Raw genomic sequence first — 25,345 nt, 5'->3', positions numbered from 1 at the left:
GTGGCATAAATTGTTCCTAAGTAACAAACATGCTTTGCAGACTTCGATTTCTCTGGACCGAAGCTCCATAAGCTAAAACACAATTACTGAAATAAGCATCCAAATCAATCCTAACACAAACGTCTTACATGACACTCATCTGATCTATAAGGAAGCATTTCTACCTCTACACAAACAAGCACTTCTACTCCAGTATGACTTCTCAATTACCAATGACGATAAAAAAGTAATTTCACAATTATTCCCCTGGTTCTCAAGGTCACTCCAAATCCTCTAAGGTTAAAATTCATGCTAATATGGGAAGCAGAGGGACAAAGGTGTAGGCCAAGAGATGTCAAGCAGAAGCCTGCAGAAGGATCCAAGCAATAATTCTCCATCCCTTCCCCGAGCATCTCCAAGATTGTCCTACCTAACGCTTTATGTAAACATGGGGCTTGTGACTCAAGGCTCCAGCCCCAATAGGTGGAGAGAAGTTTCCTCGCCTCGGCTGCACATGGTTTGCAGAAGTTTGGCTGGAGCAGAGCGCGGAGCCTGGGTGGGAGCGGCAGAGTACTTAGTGCTGCAGGCGGCGGCGGCGGCGGCAGAGCAGCAGGAGGCGGAGGCGGGCGGGGGGAGGGGAGGCGGCTCGGGGGGGGGGGCGGAGGGGGCTCCTGCCGCCACAGCTCTCTCGCCGCCTCTCCCCCCCGGCGGGAGCCGCTCTCAGCCTCTTTGCACTAGTCGCTCCGCTCTCTCGGTCATGTGACCTTAACGTAACCGGACAGGAAAAGCCCCGCCGCCGCCGCCGCCGCCGCGCCGGAGACACCGACCGCGGCGGCAGCAGCAGCAGCAGCAGCAGCGAGAGGCAGAGGCGGCGGCGGCGGTGAGAGCACGGCCAAGGCTGCACAGCAGTGGCTCCTCCACACCCCCCGCCGCAGCAGCACCGGCGACAGGTAAGCGCGCACCGCCTCCGCCTCCCGGGGCCGGTGCCCACGTGCCGCCCCTGGCCCAGGCTCCGGGAAGGCGGAGGTGGGGGGCGGGGGCCACCGGAGCCCGCAAACGGTTCCGGCAGCGACGGTGGCAACAAAGAAGACGAATGACCCCAGTCCCGGGGCTTCGGGTGAAGGCAGGCGGAGGGCCCGGACCACACGGGGACCCGGTTCTGGGAAGCGAGGGCAGGGGCGCCCCGCGGGGGCGGGGGCGGCTGCGCCTGGCGCCGGGGCTCTGGCCGCCTGACAAAACCATCCCCCGGAGCCAGGCGGCGGCGAGTCGGCGGCGGCTCCATCCGGGGCTTTGCGGGAGGGGGAGGGGACGGAAGCCGAGAGGGCGGGCGGCGGAGCGAGGGAGGGAGGGAGGGAGGAAGGGGAGGGGGGCGATTCGCGTTCCGTTCCCCGTCGCCGGTCCCTCCCTTCTCGCCGCCACCGCGAAGCGCGTCCCGAGCGGCGACGACCGGTGAGCGTCCCGCGCTGGAGCCCGGAGAGGCCGGCCCGTCAGGTGTGTAATCCTTCCGACGCCTCGCCGCCGCCTCCTGCTGCTACCGCCGCTGCTTCTTCGGCGGCAAGGCCGCGAGCTGCGGAAGTGGGTTTGGGGGAGGGGAGCGGAGAGGGAGGGGGAGGGGAGGGATCCGGTCCGACCGGAGCAGGCCCGGCCTCTCTGGCGCTTCTCCCAGCTGCAGCGGCTCCTACAGCTGCTGCCGCTACTGCTGCGGCTCCGCCTCCCCGCTCGCGGGCGGGGGCGCGCACGCGCGCTTCCGGCCTCCTCGGGTCTCGCGCTGTCTCCCGCTCTCGCGCGCGCTCTTCCCCTCGCCCTGTCTGGCTACCCCCCGCCCCCGGCGCCGGAGCTGGTGCGCCGGCCGGGGCGTTGCGCACGGCGTAGGCGTCGGCATTGTGTTAAACTCCGCGGGACTTGGACGAGCGCGCGCGCGCACGCGGGACTGAGGGACGCGGAGAGCGTGCGGCGCGGCCCGAGTGCGTCGCTCCTCCCCTCCCCTCTCCTCAGCCCCTAGGGGATGGGGGCGGGGCCGGGGTGCGCGGCGCCCCGGCCCCGGCGGGCCCCCGCCGGTCCGACCGGCCCCGCCCCCGGCCCGGCCCCCGCCCCTTGGGGCGGGGCGAGGCGGGGCGAGGCTAACGCAGCGGCCGTTGGTCCGCTCTCTGATGGGCGGGGGACACGCGGGCCTCCCTGGGCGCTGCCTGGGCCGCCGGTCGCAGCCCCTGCAGCGGGTGTGGGCTCGCTGAGCGGCAGCCTCGAGCTTCCGCTCCCCGGGCGATCTGCGCCTCCGATAAGGCCGAGGCTAGCCCAGAGCTGCGCTGTGGTTGCTGGCTGCTTGGCCTTGGGCCGTGGGGCCGGCCTCCGAGCCGCGCTCCCGGCCGATGCGGCCCTCGCACCCGGGTTAGGGCTCCGCGGAGGCGAGGTTGGCGCGCGGTGGCTGCTTCCCGGGGCTGGAGTCGTTTTCTCGGTATAGTGAAACCCCAAACCATTAATTCTTAAGCAAGGCTGCAGAGAGAAGTGGAAATGCAAGAGATGCTTAGGAAGCAAGGTTTTTGTCACTTTTAGCTGGCAGTGAATTGAGAGGGCAATAAAGAAGGCAAGGGCAGCAGAGCGGGCAAGAAAGTGATTGGGCAGGGTAAAAATGCATTCAGTTATTGCTGTGCCGTTTACTGCAAGAACTTCAGCTGCTGTACTCCTAATTATGCCGTAGAAATAACCCAGGCTCGTTGCTCCCCCCACCGTCTGCAGGGTTCATTAGCTCATCATCATACAATGAATGGGCCTACTTGGCCTGTGAGCCTCAAGTCTATTAGTTTCATAGGTTATTGTTTTAGTAAAATAAAGCATTAAAAACATCGGAATCACGGGCTCAAGCAGAACTCCAAGGTGCTCTGGCTTTTCTTAAATAGGCTGCCCAGTCCTTTTTAGGACGGACCATCTATGTTGACCCTAATGGGTCGCTGGAGCAGGGTGTAAATATCACCAGCATTTTAGTCTGAATGTTTAATAGAAAATCAGAATTAAGACATTTTAAACCCTCATTTCTCTGATGTATTACAAGCCAAAATTGTTACAGTAAATTTTTATTTTGCATTTTAAGTAATCTTGATGTGTGTCCAGGGCGTTCTCAAACTGTTAGAAGTAATTTTGAAGAAGAAAGTTTATGACTAGTACTACATTCCTTTAAACTCGGCATTCCTTACTTAATAAATGTGTGGTTTGTAAAGTGCATTTTCTCGCCAAAGAATTGACCTGTTATTGAAACCATCGCAAGATCTCAAAGTACAAGAAGTGGTATACCAGTGGTATTAGTGACACAAATAGTCAACAGTGGAGGAGTCGTGTTAAAGGGTAGCAGGTAAACCACCCCTAAAGCTTTGCTGTACAGTCCAACTACTGTACAGTTTTAAAGCTTCTCCTCAAAGAGCGTGTAAGTAAATGGTGCTCCGCAAACTCTTCCACTGGAATACTATAGCAGCAACGAATAAATACTAGATGTTTTAGATTATAGAATAAAAGCTGCCACGATGACAGTTTCTTTTTTATCTTAATGGTTAATATGAACTTTGCACTATCCTCCAAAATCTGTGTTTTTGTAGTATAAAAATTTTATTAAATTATATAAAATTTTATTTACCCCAGTCCTCCAAGAAGATATATGTCCCTTGTAAGGGGACATGCTTTTTCCCCAGCTTGACAACCACTGACATAAAGGTGGGGAGTGAAGGAGGCAGCTAAGGCTGACATAAGGCATTGGCTTGGGCTCAGCTTCTTTGAAGTTGGAGACTCTTCGACCGTATCTTACCTGTGTCTTGTTACTTCATCCCTAGACCCACTTACCTTCTCTGAAACAACTTTGAAACTTTGGACAAGTAGCCAGGCCATCACACTAAGGGAGGAACTGCTGGTCAGCTGGAGACTTTACCATAAATTTCAAATACACCTGACAAAAGGGCATTTGTCACTTTTCCTACTTCCTTATGATCTTTGGGTCACAAAGCATGACCCTGAAAACCAAAAAAGGGAATTGAGAATTTTTTCTCCCCCAAAGAAAAAACATTTAACGTTCTAAGCATTAGGTCAAGAACACGCTTTAACCTTTTTTATGCTCAAGTAGGTTATAATTTTTATTAGCAAATTAAACTTAAATAATTAAATATTACTTTGAATCCATAGTAAATAAGAGTCAGTGTTTTACAGTGTTGATATACCCTTGATGGAGTCAACAGCCATGTAAAGAACACTTATGAGGAGGTGGCTGTCCAAGACTGTTAAGACCTTTTTTTTTTTTTTGGAGCAAAGGCCGAGTTTGAGTTTGAGGCTGGTATTTACGCTCAAACGCATACCCCCAGCTCACATGCATGAAGTTTGTATCATGTGACGTTCTCACATCAAGAAAGCTCTGTGCAAAGAAAGGAATTTGTAAAGCACTTTACTATATCTGGTTAAGTATTTATCAAACAAACTTTTTACTTCACAAGAGGCTTTCATGTACGTTTCTTTAAATAGTGTACACCCCTAAGTTCTGCATGAAGTAAGGCTGAACATCAAAATCATGTGAGAACAATTTCAAAGTGTACACATGTTCTCCTGTGCCTCGCCTAGTCATTTAGATTCTCTGAGTCCCCAAAGTGATTCTGAACAGGGATTGTTTAAATGTGGTCTACAACCCTGTGTGAATCCCCAGGACCCTTTCAGGGTTCCGTAAGGTCAAAGCTATTTTCATAACGATACTTAGATGTTATTGGCCTTTTTCACTGTTGACAAAATGTGTCAACACTGGGGAGATCTGCATAACTCAATGAGCTGACATTTTCCAAATGACCAATGGATGATGTTAAAAAGTCATGAATGGGTAAAAGATCCATTCAAAGTGCGAGAGACAGCAATGAATTTTACTGTAACAGAGCAGGAAAATTTCATTCATTGATGTACTTTTAAATTGCACAACTTATCAAGTTCTGGTATAATATCAAGGAAGAATGCCCACAACCCACGATTAATCTGAAAAGGCTGTTTAAATGTTTCTTCTTTTTTTTTTTTTCCAACTATGTACGTGGATGAGACTAGATTTTCTTTAATACTCAACCAAAACAGACATCACAACAGAGAAAATGGAGAAGCAGGGTAAATGTAGAATCTGGTTGTCTTCTATTGAAGACATTTGTAAAATTATAAAAAAGATGCCACTTCACTATTTTTTTGTTATTTTGGAAAATATAATTTTTTTCGCAAAAATATGTTATTTATATGAACATACAATGGGCTTATTATTGCTATGTCTAATTGAATTAACAGATGTTTTTAAATTTTTCAGTTTTAATTTCTAATATAAATATCAATAATTATATTCCATGTAAACAAAAGCTTTTTGATGTCCTCGGTAATTGTAAAGAATGTGAAGGGGTCCTAATACCAAAAAGTTTGAGAACCCATGAAATAAAATATTGAAGTAAATTATTCAATTAAGACTTCGAGTTCAAATATATTTGGAGCTCCTCTCTGGCATACACTGAGCTAGGTATCTATAGGTGATTATATTTTCTTCAGATTAATTTTACTAATCATCATACAACGTGAAAAAGGAAGGCAGTCTCTACTTTGGAGGGTTATTAGAAGCAAATTAAATTAGGTTTTAAATTTTGCTGTGTGGTCACATCTAAGTTTTCTTAAAGTTGGTTGTAGCATAATACATTTAGAATTATCACTTTAATATCAGCTCTTTATTAGCCATAAATCTCTAACCTGCTTCTCCTTGACACCTGAACTGTCCCTGAACTGCCTCCTTCTGACCTCAACCTATACTCAAGAATTAAAAACTAATTTTATTGTTACCTTAAGCAAAATAGAATCAAAAATCTTTTACAAATTCAGTGCTTTCCAAAGTCAAAAGAAGCACCACTGGTTAGTGTATGTCCCTCCTTTTTCTTTCTTTCTTTTTTTTTATAAATTTATTTATTTATTTATTTTATTGGCTGTGTTGGGTCTTTTTTTGCTGTGCGTGGGCTTTCTTTTAGTTGTGGTGAGTGGGGGCTACTCTTCATTGTGGTATGCGGGCTCCTCATTGCCGTGGCTTCTCTTGTTGCAGAGCATGGGCTCTAGGCGTGTGGGCTTCAGTAGTTGCAGCACACGGGCTCAATACTTGTGGCTCATGGACTCTAAAGCGCAGGCTCAATAGTTGTGGTGCATGGGCTTAGTTGTTCCGCAGCATGTGGGATCATCCTGCACCAGGGATCAAACCCGTGTCCCCTGCATTGGCAGGCGAATTCTTAACCACTGCACCATCTAGGAAGCTCCCTCCTTTTTCTTTTTAACTTTTTTTTTTGGCTGCGTCAGGTCTTAGTTTAGGCAGAGGGGAACTTGATTGCGGCACGTGGGATCTTCCGTTGTGATGCGGGGGCTTCTCTCTAGTTGAAGTGCGAGGGCTCAGTAGTTGTGGCACGCAGGTTTACTTGCTCTGCGGCTGGCATGTGGGATCTTAGTTCTCCAACCAGGGATCGAACCCGTGTCCCTTGCATTGCAGGACGGATTCTTTACCACTGGACCACCAGGGAAGTCCCTGTCCCTCCTTTTTCTAATTACTATGGAGGAGGATTGTCTAGAGAAATGTTAAGAAAAATATGCCAACCTGTCACCACAACTAAATAAGATACATTTCCTAGCTTTGATATACAGTTTTAAATATATTAAAATTCAGACAACCAGCCTCATTCAAGTTTACTTTATAGGCCCTCGAATATTAATTATTAATAATACTAATTGAAAAAGCAGTTTTTTTCTTCCTGGTAAGTGGTCTAAACTACTTGAAAGAATCAATCTTACTTGTGGGTAGTGCTTTTTCTGTTACTGATGTGTCCTGTGCATTACAATATTCATTTATGCTTCACTTAAGTAAAATCAAGGACTTCAGAGGACCCTTTTAGTGCCCTTGAAATGGGTAGTCTAAGTGGTATATAGTATCATAGAAGGGCCATTATCTTTAAAAAGTGAATCATCTATTCCCAAAAGCTGTTTTGATGTCCTGTTGTTATACCGAAAGTGAAGGAAGAACTTGGGTTGTCAAAATATAATGTGATTATATTCGTCCCATTGAGCTGTACCTCCAAAAGATGAATAACTTATGTAAGGGTCAGCCCACCATGCGCTATGTGACGGCAGCTGAAAGCACGCGACATCTAGGTAGTATCCCATTTTCAGAGTGATACAGTGACGAAACAGTGGCGAAGATAAAAGCCAAAGCGTTAAATAGTATAAATGATCGTTTGTATTTGGCTTTGGAAAGTGTTTTTAATTTGTTTCAACATGTTATGTCTTACAGTTTCTGAATTTACTGAAGAAAAAGGCCACTTTGTCCACATATACATACATAAAGAAGGCATTCTATGAAATCCCACTTCTTTTTCTTTTTTGGAAATCCCGCTTTTAAGAATTGACTCCCCTCTTTATCTCTGCTTTATCCCACTCAGTTCTCTGCTCACTATTCTGATTTAGGAAAGACAACTGATTTTTTTTTTAAGTTCCATTTATAGTGTTGAATTGGGGTGGGGATGTTTATATAGGTCTTCAGTTTTATTTCAGGTTGTTGGCCCTCTGTGACTAGGATTGATAAGAACTTAAAGGAATGACCTATAGAGCAAGGTACTGTCATGGAAAGAGCATGCAGACCAGAGTTCAGTGGACTCTTGTTGGTTTACAGTTTTAATTTGAACTATCATGTAAGGATGTGACTTACAGAGTCAGACATACCTGGCTTCTCCAAAGACTCTCTGACATAAATCACAGTCAAGACTTCAGAGCTCCAGACCAATATTACTTACCAACAAGCGCTCTATATCCCTATTGGGGTGTCTCAGAAGTACCTCAGTCCCAACGTGTCTGGACCTAATCTCATGATCTTCCCCCACAAAACTGGGTTTTTGCCTGTGCTCCCTCAGATGGTGGAGAACCCCACAATGTATCCACTTCCACAAGTTAGAAATCTGGGGGTTACCTAGGACACCTTAATCTCCCCCACCCTCCTCCATTTAATCCACCAGCCAGCCAGTTCTATTGCTTTTTTTTTTATCTTCTATTTTTCACATTCTGTCTGTCTGCCTCCGTCATCGCCACCACCCAACCTGTCATCTCTCTTCTAGACCGCGGGAAGACCTCCCCTCTCCACTGCTTCTAGCAGGCCTCCCCCTGCCCGCCTCTTTGCCACCACCCGCTATTTGGTTAGCCCTTCAGCTTTAGCCATCTGATCGTGTAGATCAGCTCAGAATGATATTTACATTGTAGACATCTGGTCATGTCACCCTGCTTTGAATCCCCTTTGGTAGCTCCTCTTGCTCTTAAGATATGGATCAGAATCCTTAACAAAACCTGAGTCTCCAGCTTCACCTGCCTCATTCTTCTCTGGCTCTTTGCCCTTCAGCCACATTGACCTTCTTTTAGCTCCTCAGCTGCATCTCGCTCCTTCCTGTCATAAGGCCTTTGGAAATGCTGATCCCTCGGCCTGAAATACTCCATCTTTGCCCAGTTAACTCTTCTTGTTCTTTAAATATCTGCTTGACTTGCATTTCTTCACAAACACCTTCCCTGACCCAGAACCCCAAAATTAGACCCTGGTTTTATGAGCTCATAGTTCCTTATATTTTTATTTGATAGTTCTTATCAGAGTTGGCTATTATAAATTTGTGTACTTATTTGATTATACCCTTGAACTCTGTGTATTCTTCATACTTGTATCCACTGTGCCTGGACCTTAGAAAGCTCTCATCACGTGTATGACCACTTCTCGGATCTGCTTCTTAAGAGCTAGCTCTGCATGTGGGCAAGTTACTTAACTTCTCTAAGCCTAAATTTCTTCCAGAAAGAGGCCAATTAATCCTTCACACATAAGTGGACATTTATTATTAATGCTGTGGTTATTAAATATTATAATTAATAATGAAATAAATAGTAAGAAGACAATATATCATGGTATTGATCAGGATTAAATGATGTGTGTGAAGGGTTATTATAAACTATAAAACACTATTAAAAACATAATTATTAGCATGAAGAAACACAAGGTGACATTTTAAAATTGAAAAATTCTTCCAAAATATAGCACATATTAAATTGCTGAGAATTTTTAGGTTAATCTAGGAAAAATAGCAATTGAACTTTTACCCCAAATCACTCAGCTAGTCAGGGGCCAACCTGTGATTGGAACTCAACACTCTTCTCCTCTCTAAACATGTATTTATTAATTTATTTAACAAATACTGAACATCAAACAACATGGTCAGGCACATGGAATAAAGTAATAAATGATAAGTAGGACTCAATGCCAGCCTTCCAGAAGCATCCGTCTTGAAGGTCAGGGAAATTTTGCAGAGGATCAGTAGAGCTGGGGAGAGGGGCAGGAAGTCAGTGGTGGGGCTGTCAGCAAGCAGCATGTTCAAAGGTCCTGCGCAGAGGTTCCAGGCCCAGTTCAAACAGGCCCTGTGTCCTGACCATGTGAGTAGAAATCAGGTTGCTGAGCTGCTCAGCTTTGAGAGGGAGGCCTCTGAGCAGTGAGTGTTATGTTCTCTTAGAAGCCCAAGAATGGCCTGGGCATTCAGGACCTTTTCTGGGCAAAGAAAACTGCAGTTTCTCTCACTCCATCCAGAATTTCCCAAGTGAGTGAAATACATCTTTTTGTCTTCCTTATCATCAACATAATCAAATGAAACTGGATTTGTGATCATGCTTAGACTTCAGAACAAATAGGACACTTGATGATCACTTGGTAAAGACCACCAAACGGACAGTCTTGTATCAAGAAAACCATTAGGTGCAACTTAATGTCATAAAGTAAAATTTTATATGGTAATTTTTTTTGCATTAGAAAAAGATTTATTTTTCTGTGTGTTGAATATAGTGCCTCTGTCCTTCCTCTAGAAGTGTATTTTGACATTATGTCCTGTGGACCTTTTTAATGTAGAAAAGCCCTCCTAGCAGGTATGTGAGTATTTTATGTCTTTTCTTGCAAAATAAAGAGGAAGCACCCTCTGTTGGACCCTCAGTTTCCAGGTTGGTTGGTTTGGTTTTAGTAGGTCTGGGCAGCCCAGAAGTCTGGAAGCCAATAATTTAGATTAGCACTAGAGCATGGAGTACAGAGTGAGCAGGGGTGGGGTCACCTGTAAGCCATGCTGAGGAATCTGGGTTTCATCCTGAAGGCAGTGGGGAAACACAGGAGGATTTTCAGCAAGATGCTAATATCAGATTTGCCCTTTGAAGAGATGGTTCTAGATGTTCCATACGGATAGGTTGGAGAGACTAGAGTTGGAAGTGGGGAGATGAGTAGGGAAGTAGAGTGAAGGCCTGGGGTGGGATAATGAGTTTAAAGTTGTGGCACATGGGTGGCTTATGGGGAGTGAGAGGTGGAGGCCTGAAAGGGGAGTCGGGGTTCCTAGCTTGGTCGAGGGGTGGATGATGGAGCCATGCGCTAAGCTGGGGATACAGGTGGAACAGTTTTGTGTTGATGGCTTTTATTGTCCCTTTGGGATTTGAGATGTTTGGCCTACACTGAATTTAGGGTTCCTGGGGGACAGCCAGGTGGGCGTGGACCCGATCACCACAGAGAGTCTGCAGAGCAAGAAGTTGGCTGTGGACCAAAGGCAGAGGAGCATCAGCAAAAGAGGAATCTTGATGGGGATTAAAATAGAATAGCCAGAGGTGAGACGAAAACCAGAGTGCAGTGGCCTGGAAGTAGGGCCTGAATATTTATGGAGCAGGAGGAAGGGTATTAAACGCCGCAAAGAGGTTGAATATGCTACTCTTCCATTGGGCTGGGGAACAAGAGGCCTAAGGTGACCTTGGTGGGCAGTGCAGGGCCATTTCAGTGTAGGGCAGGCAGGAGTGATGCAGTTGGGTGAGCAGTCGATGGCGGTGGGAAGAGCAGGTGTGCATTTCCACAAAGGGTGGGGGAGGTAGCCTGGAGCAGAGGCAGCCCACGAAGATGCTACACGCTCAGCCTACGACATTGTGCAAGTAAAACCTCGTGGAAATGATTATGACGGGGTCTGTGATGAGGAGAGAAGATTAGGGAAAGGGCAGTACTCTCAGCCGGGCAGGGGGGTGGGGTGGGAGCTCCCTGAGATGCTCCAGGCCCGGTACCCCCTACTCCCTCTACCCTCTTATCGCATTTTCTCAGGCTCATTCATATATGTAAGAATCTAGGGGGTTGTTTTTCTTTTTCTCCCTGAGAAAGGCTTTTTGGTCTCTAAAGTAAATAAGACTTAAAAATTGGTTTGTGTGGGTTTTTCCCCACGTGAATTATGAACACATGACACATTTTCTTTGTTTCTCCTCCTTTCATTTGGTTTTTCCCCATCTCAGAGACTCCGGACATGTGTTCTGCCTTCCGTATTTGAAAGACAGATTCAGTTCATTTCCTATTCTAGATGCTCCTAAATTGAGATCCTAAAATATCTAGTAGACCCTCTTTAAAAAGAAACATTTTGCAGTTTTATCATGGTTTTATTCTTATGATCTGAGTAAGATACTTATGTTAGTCTGTTTATGTAAGGAGGGGGAAGCCATACATTTTGCTACATTGAAGAAGTGATAGATATCCGTTAATGTAAAAACCCCAAACCTCAAAATCGTCCTATAAAATGTTTATAAATTTGATGACAGTTTTATATGTCAAAAATCTCTCCAAAACAAAATCAAAAGAGAGAAAAATATTAGCAATATATGTGACAAAGGGCTCATTTTCTTTATATACAGAGGGTTTTACAGATTGATAAGAAAAAAAAGAAATAACCTGACAGAAAATGGGCAAAGCTCATGAAGAGAAACAAGAGGAAATAAAAATATACTCAGTTCATCATTAAATCCAGAGAAGGTAAAAAGTGATATTGGCAAAGATTCTTTAAAAAGTGATAATACCCAGTGTTGGCCAGAGGGTAGGGAAATGGGTGGGGGTGGGTTGGATGAACACTATTGTGTGTCCATAATATTTGAATCTCTTATTATAACAAGTATATACACTTTAAAGTAGCCATAAAAAAATCCCCTATTAATTTTAAACAAACATACTTGTACATAGTATGTTCCAATAAATCAAAGGAACCCTAATTTAAAACTTACTTTTTGTTCTTAGGAATTCTGTTCTTGCACAAGCTACCTAACCTCTCTAAGCCTGTTCCCTCGTTTATAAAATGTGGGTAGCAAGACCTCAAATAACTCAAGTTAGTGTGAAAGTAAATGAATGACATATAGAAATGAATGGTTGATAGTAAACACTCCATAAACAATAGCCAGTTGTCATTAGCATCAAGACATAAATAGTAATGCATTACTGTACTTGTCAATGCAAGTGACAGCTGAAGCTGCCTGACCGTGTAGGTGTTCACGGTCACAGTCAGAGGACACAATAAAGCAGCTCAGCCCAGTTTTCTCTGAACACTTTCTGTAGAGAAAGACAAGTTAGTAAGATGGAAAAGGAAGTGTTCTGCCACTTTGCAGAGAACAGCCTTGAAGACAAGTTTCTAAAGTTGTATCCTGGTGGAAATCAGATGAGAGCGATGTTTCTTAGTCATCCCGGTTACTTTGCCACCTGACAACATCTGTGTGTCTTCTTCCTGATCTTAGTGCTCTCGGTTCTCTGACATATGCAGAAAACACTGGGGAACTAAGTGCCTGATTCACGTTATCGGTGTTCACCTGCAAGTGAGAATACAATCAGGTCTCTTCACACTCAAACTGCTGCAAACATGGTGGCCCTCCTGCCTCTCACACTTGGATGTATCTAGCCCTTGGTAGAAAGCACGGAAATTGACATTCTGGAGTCTTGCTTTTTAGTGATCAGTCTGATCTGGTGATCAGTCTCTTAAAGTATTATCCCACTTTGTTCATTTATTTTAGAGCACACTTGTCAGTTTCTGAATCTGCCAGATCATCCCTAGAACAGGAAGGAGGGTGAGGGGTTGAGCACCAGCTGAGTAAAATCGATGTGTTTCCGTTTCTGTTTTTGTTTTTAAGCTTATTGGTAATGCTTTTGCCATAGTTGCTTCCCTGATTCTGAAGTTAAGCATCATAGTTATCCATTTTTAATCTAATTAATTGAGTGATGGGCTTTTCTTTTTTAACTTTTTATTTTGAGATAACTGTAGATTCACATGCAGTCACAAGAAATAATACAGAAAGATCTCATGTACCCTTTGCCCAGTTTCCTCTAATGGAAACATCTTTCAGAATTCTGCTCCATCACAACCAGGGTATTGACATTGACAGTTGAGCTGCAGAACATTTCTGTCACCACAGGGCTCCATCCTGTTACCCTTGTATAGCCAAGCCATTGCCCTCCTCCACCAATCTTGTTCTCCACCTCTGTAATTTTCAATAATGTTATGTAAATGGAATCATACAGTATGTAACCTTTGGGGACATAATTCACCCAGGTTGTTGCATGTTTCTGTAGTTCATTTCATCTTAAGGCCGAGTAGTTTCCTGTGGTTTGGGCATACCACACTGTTTAACTGTTCAGCCACTGAAGGGCATCTGGTTCACTTCTGGTTTTTGACTGAGGAATAAAGCCGCTGTGGATATACAGGTACAGGTTTTTGTGTGAACCTAAGTTTTCATTTCTCTGAGATAAACGTCCAGTTGCTGGGTAGCATGATAGTTACATATTTAGTTTTTAAAGAAACTGCGAACTGTTTTCCAGAGTGGCTACACCATTTTACATTCCCACCCGCAATGGTATGAGCAGTCCATGTCTCCGCATCCCTGCCAGCATTTGTTGTTATTTTATATTTTGGCCACCCTGATGGGCATGTAGTGAATCTCAACTGTGGTTTTCATTTGCTTTTCCCTAATCGCTATTGAATGTCTTTTCATGTGTTTATTTGCCATCTGTATATCCTCTTTGGTACAATGTCACTTCAAGTCTTTTACCCATTTTCTAATTCAATTGTTTTTGTACTATTGACTTTTGAGAATTCTCTATATATTCTAGATACTAGTCCTTTATCAAAGTTTTTTTCCTAGTCTTTAGCTTGTCTTTTCATCCTCTTACCAGGGTCTTCCTCAGAACGAAAGTGTTTAATTTTCATGAAGTCCAGTTTATCAGTTTCTCCTTTTATGAACTGTACTTTTGATGACTCCTACATTCTGCAAGATTTTATCTCATTTTTTTTCCAAAAGTTATACTTTAGTGTTTTACATTTGAGTTTCTGATGCATTTTGAGTTAATTTTTATATAAGATATGAGACCTAGAAGTCAAAGTTCTTTTTCTTTTTTCATTTTCCTTTTTTTTTTTTTTTTTTGTCTACGGAAGTCCAGTTGATCCAGTATTCTTTCTCCACGGAATTATTTTTATGCCTTTATCAAAAATCTACTGTGCATATTTACATGGGTCTGCTCCTGGGTTCTCTGTTCTGTTCCACTGATCTGTGTGTTTATCCCTCTGTCAGTACCATATAGCCTTGAATACTGTAGCTATAAAATACATCTCAAATTAGATAGATTGATTCCTCCCGCTTTATTACTCTTTTTAAGAACTGTTTTAGCTATCCTAGTTTCTTTCCTTTGAATAAACATTTTAAAATATTCTCGTCTATATGTACAAAGAAAGTCTTGCTGGGATTTTGATAAGAATTATATCAAACCCATATATGAATTTAGAAAAAATTGAGTTATATTATGTCTTCCCAAACATAAGTACAGTATGTCTCTTCATTTATTCAGATCTTCTTTGATTTCTTTCATCAGCATTTTGTAGTTTTCAACATGCACGTCCTATACATGTTTTGTTAGATTTACATCCAGGTATTTCATTTTTTGTGATTATAAATGATATGTTTCTAATTTCACTGTCCACATGTTCAATGTTTGTATATAGAATTACAATTGATTTTTATGTATTTATCTTGTATCCTGTGGCATGGCCAAAGTCATTTAATAATTTCAGGAGGTTTTGTAGATACCTTGGGATTTTCTATATATATAAAAGTCAAATAGGGACAGTTTTATTTCTTCCTTTCTTGTCACTGTGCCTTTTGTTTCCTTTCTTGCTTTATTGCGCTAACTAGAATATCCAGTAGTGTATTGAATAGTGAGAATGGACATCCTTGCCTTGTTGTCAATCTCAAGGAGAAGGCATTTGCTCTTTCTCACCATGCAGTATGCTGTGAAGTATAACATTGCTATCTGTGTGCCTGTGGGAAGGAGCAGTTTACTGCTGTGAGGCACAGGCTCCCCCAGAGGCAGTTCCCCTACTACAGAGAGATGGGCCACATGCTTTGCTGGAGTGAAGCGTAAGGAATAAAGAGCTTAGAATCTTGGGGTCAAAAACATTCACATTTAAATTTTGACTCCCCCCACCTTCTGGCCAGATGGTCTGGGCTAATTACTTACACCTCTCAAAGTCCATTTCCTCCTCCACAAAAGAGGGAGAAGCGCCAGTTCTGAGTCCTCACCCTTGAGGAATAATGATGTGGGGCTTCTTACAGCCCTGCAGGGGCAGCCCTGTCCACACAGCAGGAGCTGGAGTAATGCCCAAACTCAGTGAGGTCTTTGTCCTACCCTGCTGTGGCCCCACCCTAGCACCTTCATTTACTTATCTCTCTGGAAATTTGACAGCTTCTAATGGATCCTTGAAATTTGCATTTGGAGTCTTAAACTCAAACATAAAAGATCCAGGAATGTTTGCTGTCTGGCGTGCTGACTGCTCAAGTCCGTATCCTGGTTCCTCCACTTACCATCTCTATAAACTTGGGCAAAGCATGCAGTCCCCGGATTCACCACACACTTCATCGTCTGTAAAATGGGAGTAACGACAGAACTGCTTCACAGGGCTGTTATGAAGACTGAGTGAATTTATGTAACGTTTCTAGCAGTGCCCTACATGTTAGCCATGACCATTACTATTGGTGACTATAAGGACACTACGTATTGTGAATCATCTTTCTTAAAAAAAAATTGTTTGCTTTGCAGATTTTTTAAAAAATGGATTTGGCCAACCATGGACTTATTCTCCTGCAACAGTTAAACGCTCAGCGAGAGTTTGGTTTCCTGTGTGACTGCACGGTTGCCATCGGCGATGTGTACTTCAAGGCACACAAATCAGTGCTTGCTTCATTCTCCAATTACTTTAAGATGTTGTTTGTCCATCAGACCAGGTAACTAACATGGTTGATAATAATCTAATGACTGTAGACTCTGAACTTGCGTGGCCCTCTTTCCCACTGAACCTGTTCTTTGCCCTCATCAGGACCATGGGACCACCTCTCCCTAGGCTCCCAGTCCCTCGTGACCTCACTTGCCCCAAGTAGCCCCTCCACCTCCAAAGAGCCACGCTGGGGGTCACCTGCACAGTCAGGATTGGCAGGGTCGGGTCCGCTACGAAGGCAGCTTCCTCTCACTCCTCCAGCCCCATCCCGTGTCTTCCCCCAGACTCCTTGTCTCCTGATGGGAAGCCTGGCGGCATGAATTCCCACAGTTTCCTTCTTTTCTCTCTTGAAATGTCTCAATCTGCAGATCTTTGCACAGTTTTTTTCTTCCCATCTCTCTGTCTTGGAGAAAAGGGCCCCTGGTTGTCTAAGGGAAACGATCCTACTCCTTCCCTTGTGCTCCCAGATCTTACGCCATAGTTTTTTATTCTGCACTTTTCATTTTATACTTGTACCCCCACCACCATCCCCAAGTCTATGAAGGCTCAGCACTTCCATGAACCGCTGTCTATTTGCAGGATGGTGCTGCTTTTCCTTTGTTTCACTGTGAAAGTTCTTCAAAGGATGACCTATGGCCTCGCTCCTCCTCTCTTCATTCCACACTCATCCCCTCCGTTGGCACTGTGGTTCCCACCCCATCGCTCCACTGACATCATTTTTCCAAGATCGCCTCTTCATCAGAACCACCACGCTCCTCCCAGTCTCTGTCTCCCTTGTCCTCTGCAGCATTTGCAACTGTTTTCTTCCTTCTTAAGTGTTGTCATCCGCATTCTGATGACTCTGAGTCCCCCTTGTTTTTCTGCCTTCTCCTCAGGAACCTCCTGCAGTTTTGGTGAGTCGGGTCTCCACGCTGCTTTCTCTCTGCCTCTCCTGACAGGCACTCATCTTTTCCTGGATCTTGCCTCTGCTGGACACCAGTTGACAGCTCTGGCCTTGATCTTTCTCTGTCTCCAGAACTCTATTTCCCAAGGCCCCAAGCTGCCTGCTGGACATCTAGAATTGAATATCCTCTTTTATCTCATTTTGCATGTCGAAAACTGAATTAAGTCTTCCCTGAAGTCGCTTCTGACTTTCCTGTTTTTTTATCTTCAAGTAACCCATACTTAAAATCTCTCTAAAATTGTATCCTATCAGTCCCCAAATCGTATTTTCTTCATAATTACCTTCCACATTAGTTCCTTCCTTCCCTTCTCACTTCCATTTCGTAACCATTTTCCATGTTACTGTCAGATTAATACTGCTAAGCATTGCTCTGATTGGAGTCTACCTTTGATCCGAAACCTACCAGATTGTGTTATTGCTTTGATTGGAAACCTGGGGGACACCCATCACACATTAAAATAGCACAGATTCCTCATTCTGTCTTTCAGAGACCCTACAGGCCTGGAGCCTGACCTCCTTCCAGCCTGTCTCTGACCCCACACCCTCGGGACACTGCACCCCCCCCCCCACCTGAACCACACTTTGCTGGCCCTCTGCCCACTCCCTGAGTCCTGGTTTACACATCACCTCTTCCATGACCCCTGCCCCACAATAGTCAAGTGAGCCGAAATGATCAAAAGCAACCTCTTCCTCTCTCACATTTCATAGCACTTTATTTATGCCATTTTGTAAGAGCAACATATTTTCCCTTTGTTGTTGTTGTTTGTGTACCCTCATTTCTAAGATGCTTGAGGGCAGAGACTGGGTTTTACAAATGTTTTTGAATGGCAGGGCCTGTAGTTCGGGATTTATACCTAATCGCCACTTGATAAATGTCTACAGGAGCAGAATGGGTGATTAATAGGATTAAAGGCAGGTGGAGGTTGCTTTATCTTGTGACACTAAGGATAGTCCCTTTTCCTTCATTGTCAGAGACATCACAGCTAATGCGCACTGAAAGTCTCAACACAGTGAGTTAAATTGTCTTGCAGATAAAACTGGTTTTTATGTTGAGGAATAAAAAAATACAATGTAATGAGTTTTAAACAGATGCAGAAAACTTACCTTAAGTATAGAGCAGTAAGCAAATACCTTTCTAACCAAGGTGTGTGATGCAGAGAGGAGACCCAAGTTTGAGCAACAGTGTATCATTGCCCCCAGGCTGGCGTGTGCCTGTGGGCTGCCCGAGGCCTTGCCCATCTCTGGAGAGAGGTGAATGCTGAGCAAAGAACAGAGCCAGGCTTTTAACTGCTGGCTACTGTAGAGATAGACCAAGAATACAGTTTTTTCACACTTAGAGAGTGTTTTACACCTGCAGTTACCACTAGATGTCTCTGTCTTATATGGACACTACTCTAAGTGGAAGTTTTAAATCATGTAGGACTGCAGACTTGGAGCACTCAAAAATAAAACTACTGAGAGGCCCTGCTAAATACAACCTCTGACAATGTCTAACATTTTTTAAAAATCCTTACTATCAAAGTTCTTTAAGCCCATCTTTTACCTGAAGGGTCTACTGAAGGGAAGATTAAAATTGTAAATGACTGTGAAAGTTTATAGGAAGGGCTTGTAGCTGTGCTAAAACTATATTTTTCCTCCGTAAAAGTGTTATGTCAGACATCTACAAATCCAGCCACTTAGGTGTAAGTATATTGGAGAGAGCTGTGTCCTTCCCAGAAGACTTGGAAATGAGCAGAGTGGGCCAGAGCCAGGTGAGCTGCTCACAGGAGGTGTGGCTGCCTGGGAGGGACAGCCCTCGAGGACTGCAGTGGTTGGAACGTGACATAAAGAGCTTTTTAAAATAACTTTTAAGTGTCCTGAGTGTGTCTGTGTGCTTCTGCTTTAAGAGAAAAAAAATGAAGATGCACAAATCAAGATAAATTGGTGTCTGGAAACTTCCGCGGGCCCTGGGCGCTTCCTTCCTCCGCCTGGGGGCTCCTCACCAGCCCTGCAGGGCCCCAGAGTATTTCTCCCTCGAAGTCTGGCTGAATGTGGATGCGGCTAGCCAGCCCCAGAAACTGCACGAAGTTCTGTAAAATTTCAGAGATTTGCTGTCCAGTCACTTACGTTCACAGTCAGTAGACAGAGGACAACCTATACAATAATAGATAAGGGGAAATTATAAAACTTACAACAAAGTTTTTTGGAAAGGGGCCCGGCTTGGTATTTACCTCTCTTGGATGCCCTGCTTTGGATTTCTGCCCTTCCCTTTTCTTGCCCTGGGGGCAGAGGGGCTCATTCTCCCCTCCTTCTGCCGGGAAGAACATTCAATCTGCTGAACAAAAGGTGCCCTATGGTCTTCTGGGTGTGATTTGCATCTCTAAAGGCCTGTGGTTTCCTGGTTCACTAGGCCCCTGCCTGGCCCTGGAAAGATCCCCAACCAGCTAAATCTTCAGTCTAGAGTTGATGGTTTACATTATGAGAATATTCTTCACCACACCTAATCACTGAAGCTTTATTTTGAATATTGAATTTCCTTCGAGCATCTAAATGTGTTCTACTATATACATAATGTTGTTGGCACTTACCTTGTGCTTAAAGGGAGGACCACCTGCATTGGCATTCCTATTTAAAGGAATATAAATAATTTAAGGACTATAAAAGACTCCCAATAAAGACATGAATGATCTGTGTGTCTTTTTTAAAAAGAGTCATGTAAACTCTTCCCCCTTCTACTGTCAAAGGGGTGCTAGTTTTTATGCTTGATCTTTATTCTTTGGCTTCCATACTTTATCGTCAAACATCTTCCACAGGATTATTTGTATGCAGTCATCTTGAAATATACATACATTGATAGCAGTAATTATTCAAATCTGTTCTGTCACAAATTGCTATTAAAGTCACTTTTCCCCATTCTTTTTAACAGAATAAAATATTAAATTTAGAAGAGCAGAATATACTGCTACTATTTTAGCATATTGGAAAATGCTTGTTAATAAGATAAATAGCTTAATAGTAATGGTAAATCAAAATAGTAGTAAGTGGTATAATCAAAAATGATGATAAATTCTAAAGGCATTCAAGGAAGGTATCTTAGAAGTTGAAAAATGCACCGTCTATAAAATATATTCACTCAGTGGGTGACAGTACATACAGCTCATCATATGTAGATATATATGTCGTTGATTTACGATGATGCATTGGAATTTCTGTCCTTACTGACGTCCCAAGGAGAGTTCTTGGGACATTTTTATTACTGCTGTTTGAATCAGAATGCTGTTTCTGGGATGATGCAGACACTAAAGTCTAAAATTTAGAAAATCAATTTTGCCACAACTGCTTTAGGTGCCTCAGATAAATCATTTAACTTTGGGGGACCTCAGTTTCCATGTCTGTCAGATGAGAATAATCGGATCTGTGTGTCATCTACTACACAGCGTTGTTTTAATGCTCCAAAGAATCTTGGTGTTTTGGCTTAGGAGTTAGACTCAGATTTATATCCTGATCCCATTATTTACTAACTCTGATATTAAGCAAGGTATAAATAAATCCCTTTGAGCCTCAAGTTCTTATCTGTAAAATGAGAATTAATGGCAATTAAATGAGAACATGCCTGTAAATCCCAGCTGCAGTTCTAATGATGAAGATGGTTACATTTGATGAGGAACTTTGTTGTCCCAGAGCTGCTTTTCATGCAAGCCAGCGCTAGTGGGGCGGTGCTCTGGCTCCATTCGAGCTGGAGTGTGGCACACCTTCCCCCTTCTTCCCACCTCTGCGGTGCTCCATCCTCATGCTGGAGAGAGCAGAGGGTTGCAGAGCACAGGCAGAATGAGGTTTTCTTTTTTCTCCCTTTTGTTGTCTTGCTCTTAGGCACTAGTCCAGCTCCCCCCATGTTATTTTACAAATGAGGAAACGTGCTAATCAGATATATTGTTTGACTCTTACCTTAAAAGATCTACTGAGCTCTGGATGGCATTGGATCAATAGAGTCCTAGATGTTTAGCTAAAAGACCTGCAGGTCAGTGGTTCTTAACCATTTACAAGGTCATGGGCCACTCTCAGAAAGCAATGGATCCTCTCCATAAAATACAAAATTGTTTATATGGGATATAAATTTTACGTAGATTACTAGGAGAAAAACTGCTTCAAGAGTATGAGTTAAGACACCACATTTGTTTAACATGAATTTTCCTCTCTCGGTCCTTTAGAATATCTTTATTATATTTCTCTCTGTTCTTAATAGGATTAGAGTTAAATTACATAGGTTCCAGTTATCTCTCTTGAGTATTCCAGTTCATGAAACTAACAGTAAGATATAGGAGATGTTCTTGTTTCGTTTGCCTTTATAAGTACCCTGTTTTTCTTTCAGGTGTTATGTTACCATTTGAGTCATGAATTGACATTCATTCACAGACTTTCTACCTGTTTCTTTCAGTGAGTGTGTCCGTTTGAAACCCAGTGACATCCAGCCCGACATCTTCAGCTATCTCCTGCATCTGATGTACACGGGGAAGATGGCGCCTCAGCTAATCGACCCGGTGCGGTTAGAGCAGGGGATCAAGTTTCTGCACGCCTACCCACTGATCCAGGAGGCTAGCCTGGCCAGCCAAGGAGCCTTTTCTCATCCTGACCAAGTTTTCCCGTTGGCATCTTCCTTGTACGGCATTCAGATTGCAGATCATCAGTTGAGACAAGCCACCAAGATTGCTTCAGCGCCGGAAAAACTTGGCCGGGAGCCACGGCCACAGACATCCAGGATGAGCCAGGAACAGGTGCCCGAGGCCTCCCAGCTCTCCCAGCTGCCCTCGAATCTGACCCAGGTGAATCGGACACACATGACCCCCTCGGACCCGCTGCAGACCTCGCTGTCACCCGACCTCGTCTCCACTCCTGTTCCTCCCCCGCCCCCCGGGGAGGAGACCAATCTGGAAGCCTCTTCCTCCGATGAACAACCTGCACCCCTCACCATAGCCCACGTCAAGCCGAGCATAATGAAGAGGAACGGAAGCTTCCCCAAGTACTATGCCTGCCACCTGTGCGGGCGGCGCTTCACCCTCCGGAGCAGCTTGCGGGAGCACCTCCAGATTCACACGGGCGTCCCCTTCACAGCCAGTCAGCCCGGAGAGAGCCGCGTGCCCCTGTCTCTCTGCAGTAACGCGGCGGACCTAGGAAAAGATGCCATGGAAGTGCCTGAAGCGGGGATGATCAGTGACAGCGAGCTGCAGCACATCTCCGATTCTCCCATCATCGACGGGCAGCCACACTCGGAGACGCCGCCGCCCTCGGACATCGCGGACATTGACAATCTAGAGCAGGCGGACCAGGAGAGGGAGGTCAAGAGGCGCAAGTACGAGTGCACCATCTGCGGTCGCAAGTTCATCCAGAAAAGCCACTGGAGGGAGCACATGTACATACACACCGGGAAGCCTTTCAAATGCAGCACTTGTGACAAGAGCTTCTGCAGGGCCAACCAGGCTGCCCGGCACGTGTGCCTCAACCAGAGCATCGACACGTACACCATGGTGGACAAACAAACTCTGGAACTCTGCACCTTTGAGGAAGGCAGTCAGATGGACAACATGTTGGTACAGACAAACAAACCCTACAAATGCAACTTGTGTGACAAAACGTTCTCGACTCCCAATGAGGTTGTTAAACATTCATGCCAAAACCAGAACTCGGACGTTTTCGCCCTAGACGAAGGGCGGTCCATTCTTCTGGGCGGTGGGGACCCTGAAGTGACGGAACCTGACCACCCAGTGTTAGCTTCCATCAAAAAGGAACAGGAAACAGTGTTGTTAGACTGAATGCTGCTTATCTTTTTAAAAACTGTCGTTTTTACACAGACTGTCTTCCTTCCCTTCCCCCAGTTCAGAACTCTTGTTCTCCATGGCATGATGCAAACAGGTCCCCGCCCATCCCTCCCCTCCCCCTGCCCCATCCTCAGCCCCTCCCGCGTAAAGGCTTTGTGCATTATAAACCTGGAACACAATTTACTTAAATTCAGGGGATATTGGAAAGCTAATGGTCAGTAGTACTTATAAGCTCAAATAGACTTTGAGAAGTTTTAGATTACTTAAAAGCATACTTGGAACTAATGAAGGGTATATAACAAAACAAAACAGCTTGACTGTAATTTGGTAAGCTAAAATTATGACTTTCCCTGGGTAATAAGTCTTCCTTCTCAGAAAGACAATGCCTGAAAATACAGCATGCTTCTTAGAGATACAGTGGGGCTCTGTACTATGCAAAATCTAGAGGTGTAGGGAAACTTTAAACCCAAGAAAACGTTCTTAGTGTTTATCCTCCAGGTGTCTTATTTCAGAATGCATCCGTTGAGATTATGTCCAGTTAAGGAAAATCATTAGTTAAGAAATCTACTTGAACAAAACACAAAAGAGAAAAAGTAATAATGTGATGACAATCTTAATTTTTGGATACAACATGACAAGCTGTGCGTTTGTGTGTTTGGAAGAGAAAATGTGTGGATACTTGCTGTAAACAGGTGAATTAATGCACATGCCTTATCTAATTGCTGGCTTCTTTCAAAGTTGAACAACAACAAAATACTGTGTTTTAGTTTCTGACAAATTTGTTGGTTGTTTTAAAAATCAGATTTGAAAGTACTATTCTATAGGTTGTCTTTCTGAATGGAAAACATGCCATTCCAGCATTTACCAATGGTAAATTTGTTTTTAGCACCAGTCGGCTGCTTTTGAATCAGTGTGTGGGGCAGGTGGGGGGGAAAGGATACAGGAGTATGCATCTTACAGGGAAAGTTGTGAGCTGATGTAGAAACTTTAATGACTTTAAATGTTAATGCTAATAGTTTACTGGCAACATTCATTGAAGCATCAAAAATGGCAAAGAGAAATCAGGACAAAACACTTAATTGCTATTTGGGACAAAACACTTTTGATGTTTAGTCTCTAAGTTTTTTTTTTAACACCTGAAATTGCCTCCATTGGCCTGAAAGCAGTAAAAGGTGTCCATTAATCTTCCTTTAGGCCAATAACAGAATGGTCTCACAGGATAAAACAGGAGCCAGAAGTAAGGACCGAAGGGGAAAGGGAAGAACAGTTAATAACTGTGCTGTACGTATATGTTAAAAACTGAATATCCCGTCATCCTATTTCATGTATAGTTGAGTTCTCAGATTTGTAAGTTTTTATACATACTTTCATTGAATAAACATTTGATTAAATGGGTATATGATTTTATCTGCGTATTGCTTTGTCTACACAAAAAGACTCAGGAAGGACAAGTAGAGAGCATTGTCCCAGGAGTCACTCTCTGTGTCTCTTCTTTCTATCTGTTGAACTTTGGGCGATTCCTCTATCCTGAGTGGCACTTTCTGTATTTGTAAAATGAAGACAATAACTGCGTTCGATCATAAGATTGTGAGAATCAAACAAGTGAACAACAGAAGAAGATGGTGTGAAGAATCAGAGTTTGACCACAAATGGGTCTGGATATTGTCTTATCCAACTTTTTTGTACAAGGAGGGAAAAAGACGCCAAGGAGTTTGCCTAAAGATGATATAAATACAGGCTATATAAAGCTAGATAATTAAATATTAAGAGGTTTCCACCGATTTCATCTTTTTTAAAAAAAACTGCAGTAGTCCCCACTTATCCTCAGGGGATATGTTCCAAGAACCTGAAACTTCAGATAGTACCAAACCCCATATACGCTATGTTTTTTCCTATACATACATACTTCAGTTTAATTTATAAATTAGACACAGTAAGAGAATATCCAAATTGCCAGCATCACTGCTCTTGCGCTTTGGGGCCATTTTTAGTAAAATAAGTGTTACTTGAACACAGGCACTGCAGTACCCTGACAGGCCATCTGATAACCCAGACGGCTACTAAGTGACTAACAGGCCAGATATGCTGGGCAAACAGATTTCATTCCGCTACTCAGAAAGGCTGCAATTTAAAACTTATGAACTGTTTATTTCTGGAATTTTCCATTTAATATATTTGGACTAATGTTGACTGCAGAAAGTGAAACCTTGCATAAGGGTACTACTGTATATTCACATCTCCCAACTTAAATGAGAGTCTTGTGCCAAGTTAACTTCTCTGAATATCTGAAAGGGAAAATCAGGGTGTGCCTCAACAGCCCTTCTGGCAGACAAGGGGTCGTGAAGACTAGAGAGAGGTGAGCGCCTGCACCCTGATGGAGACAGAAGGGCAGGCGCTGTGTTCATCTTCTCATGCTGGGACTCTTAGCAGCTGGCGGCCACCTTCTCTGAGCAGCAGACCTGGACAATGCCAGTTCTGTCCCCAAACCAAAAGCTGAGTACAGATAAGGAAGCCCACCC

General features: G+C 44.0%; 1 protein-coding gene across 4 annotated transcripts; it reads left to right on the top strand.

The window, feature by feature from the left end:
* The first annotated feature begins 606 nt into the window (after positions 1 to 606).
* On the top strand, positions 607 to 24,221 carry ZBTB2 (zinc finger and BTB domain containing 2). 4 transcript variants are annotated; one of them, XM_057739524.1, is made up of 3 exons: positions 608 to 929; positions 15,917 to 16,101; positions 21,449 to 24,221. In XM_057739524.1, the coding sequence occupies exons 2-3, from the start codon at positions 15,929 to 15,931 to the stop codon at positions 22,818 to 22,820; spliced, it is 1,545 nt and encodes a 514-aa protein (XP_057595507.1). In that variant the 5' UTR covers positions 608 to 929; positions 15,917 to 15,928; the 3' UTR covers positions 22,821 to 24,221. The 4 variants fall into 4 exon arrangements, with proteins under 4 accessions (XP_057595509.1, XP_057595507.1, XP_057595508.1 ...); XM_057739525.1 differs by lacking the exon at positions 608 to 929 and adding an exon at positions 1,341 to 1,470 and having other exon boundaries at positions 21,449 to 24,215; XM_057739528.1 differs by lacking the exon at positions 608 to 929 and adding an exon at positions 18,680 to 18,785 and having other exon boundaries at positions 15,973 to 16,101; positions 21,449 to 24,215.
* Positions 24,222 to 25,345: the final 1,124 nt, after the last annotated feature.

This window comes from Hippopotamus amphibius, chromosome 6 (genome assembly GCF_030028045.1).
Source record: "Hippopotamus amphibius kiboko isolate mHipAmp2 chromosome 6, mHipAmp2.hap2, whole genome shotgun sequence".
Taxonomy (NCBI): domain Eukaryota; kingdom Metazoa; phylum Chordata; class Mammalia; order Artiodactyla; family Hippopotamidae; genus Hippopotamus; species Hippopotamus amphibius.
This window is presented reverse-complemented; position numbering and strand designations above follow the sequence as displayed.

Coding starts and splice junctions, on each gene's coding strand:
- ZBTB2 (XM_057739524.1), top strand. CDS start 15,929: ATGGATTTGGCCAACCATGGACTTATTCTCCTGCAACAGTTAAACGCT. Junction 16,102..21,448: donor TTGTTTGTCCATCAGACCAG/GTAACTAACATG, acceptor TGTTTCTTTCAG/TGAGTGTGTCCGTTTGAAAC.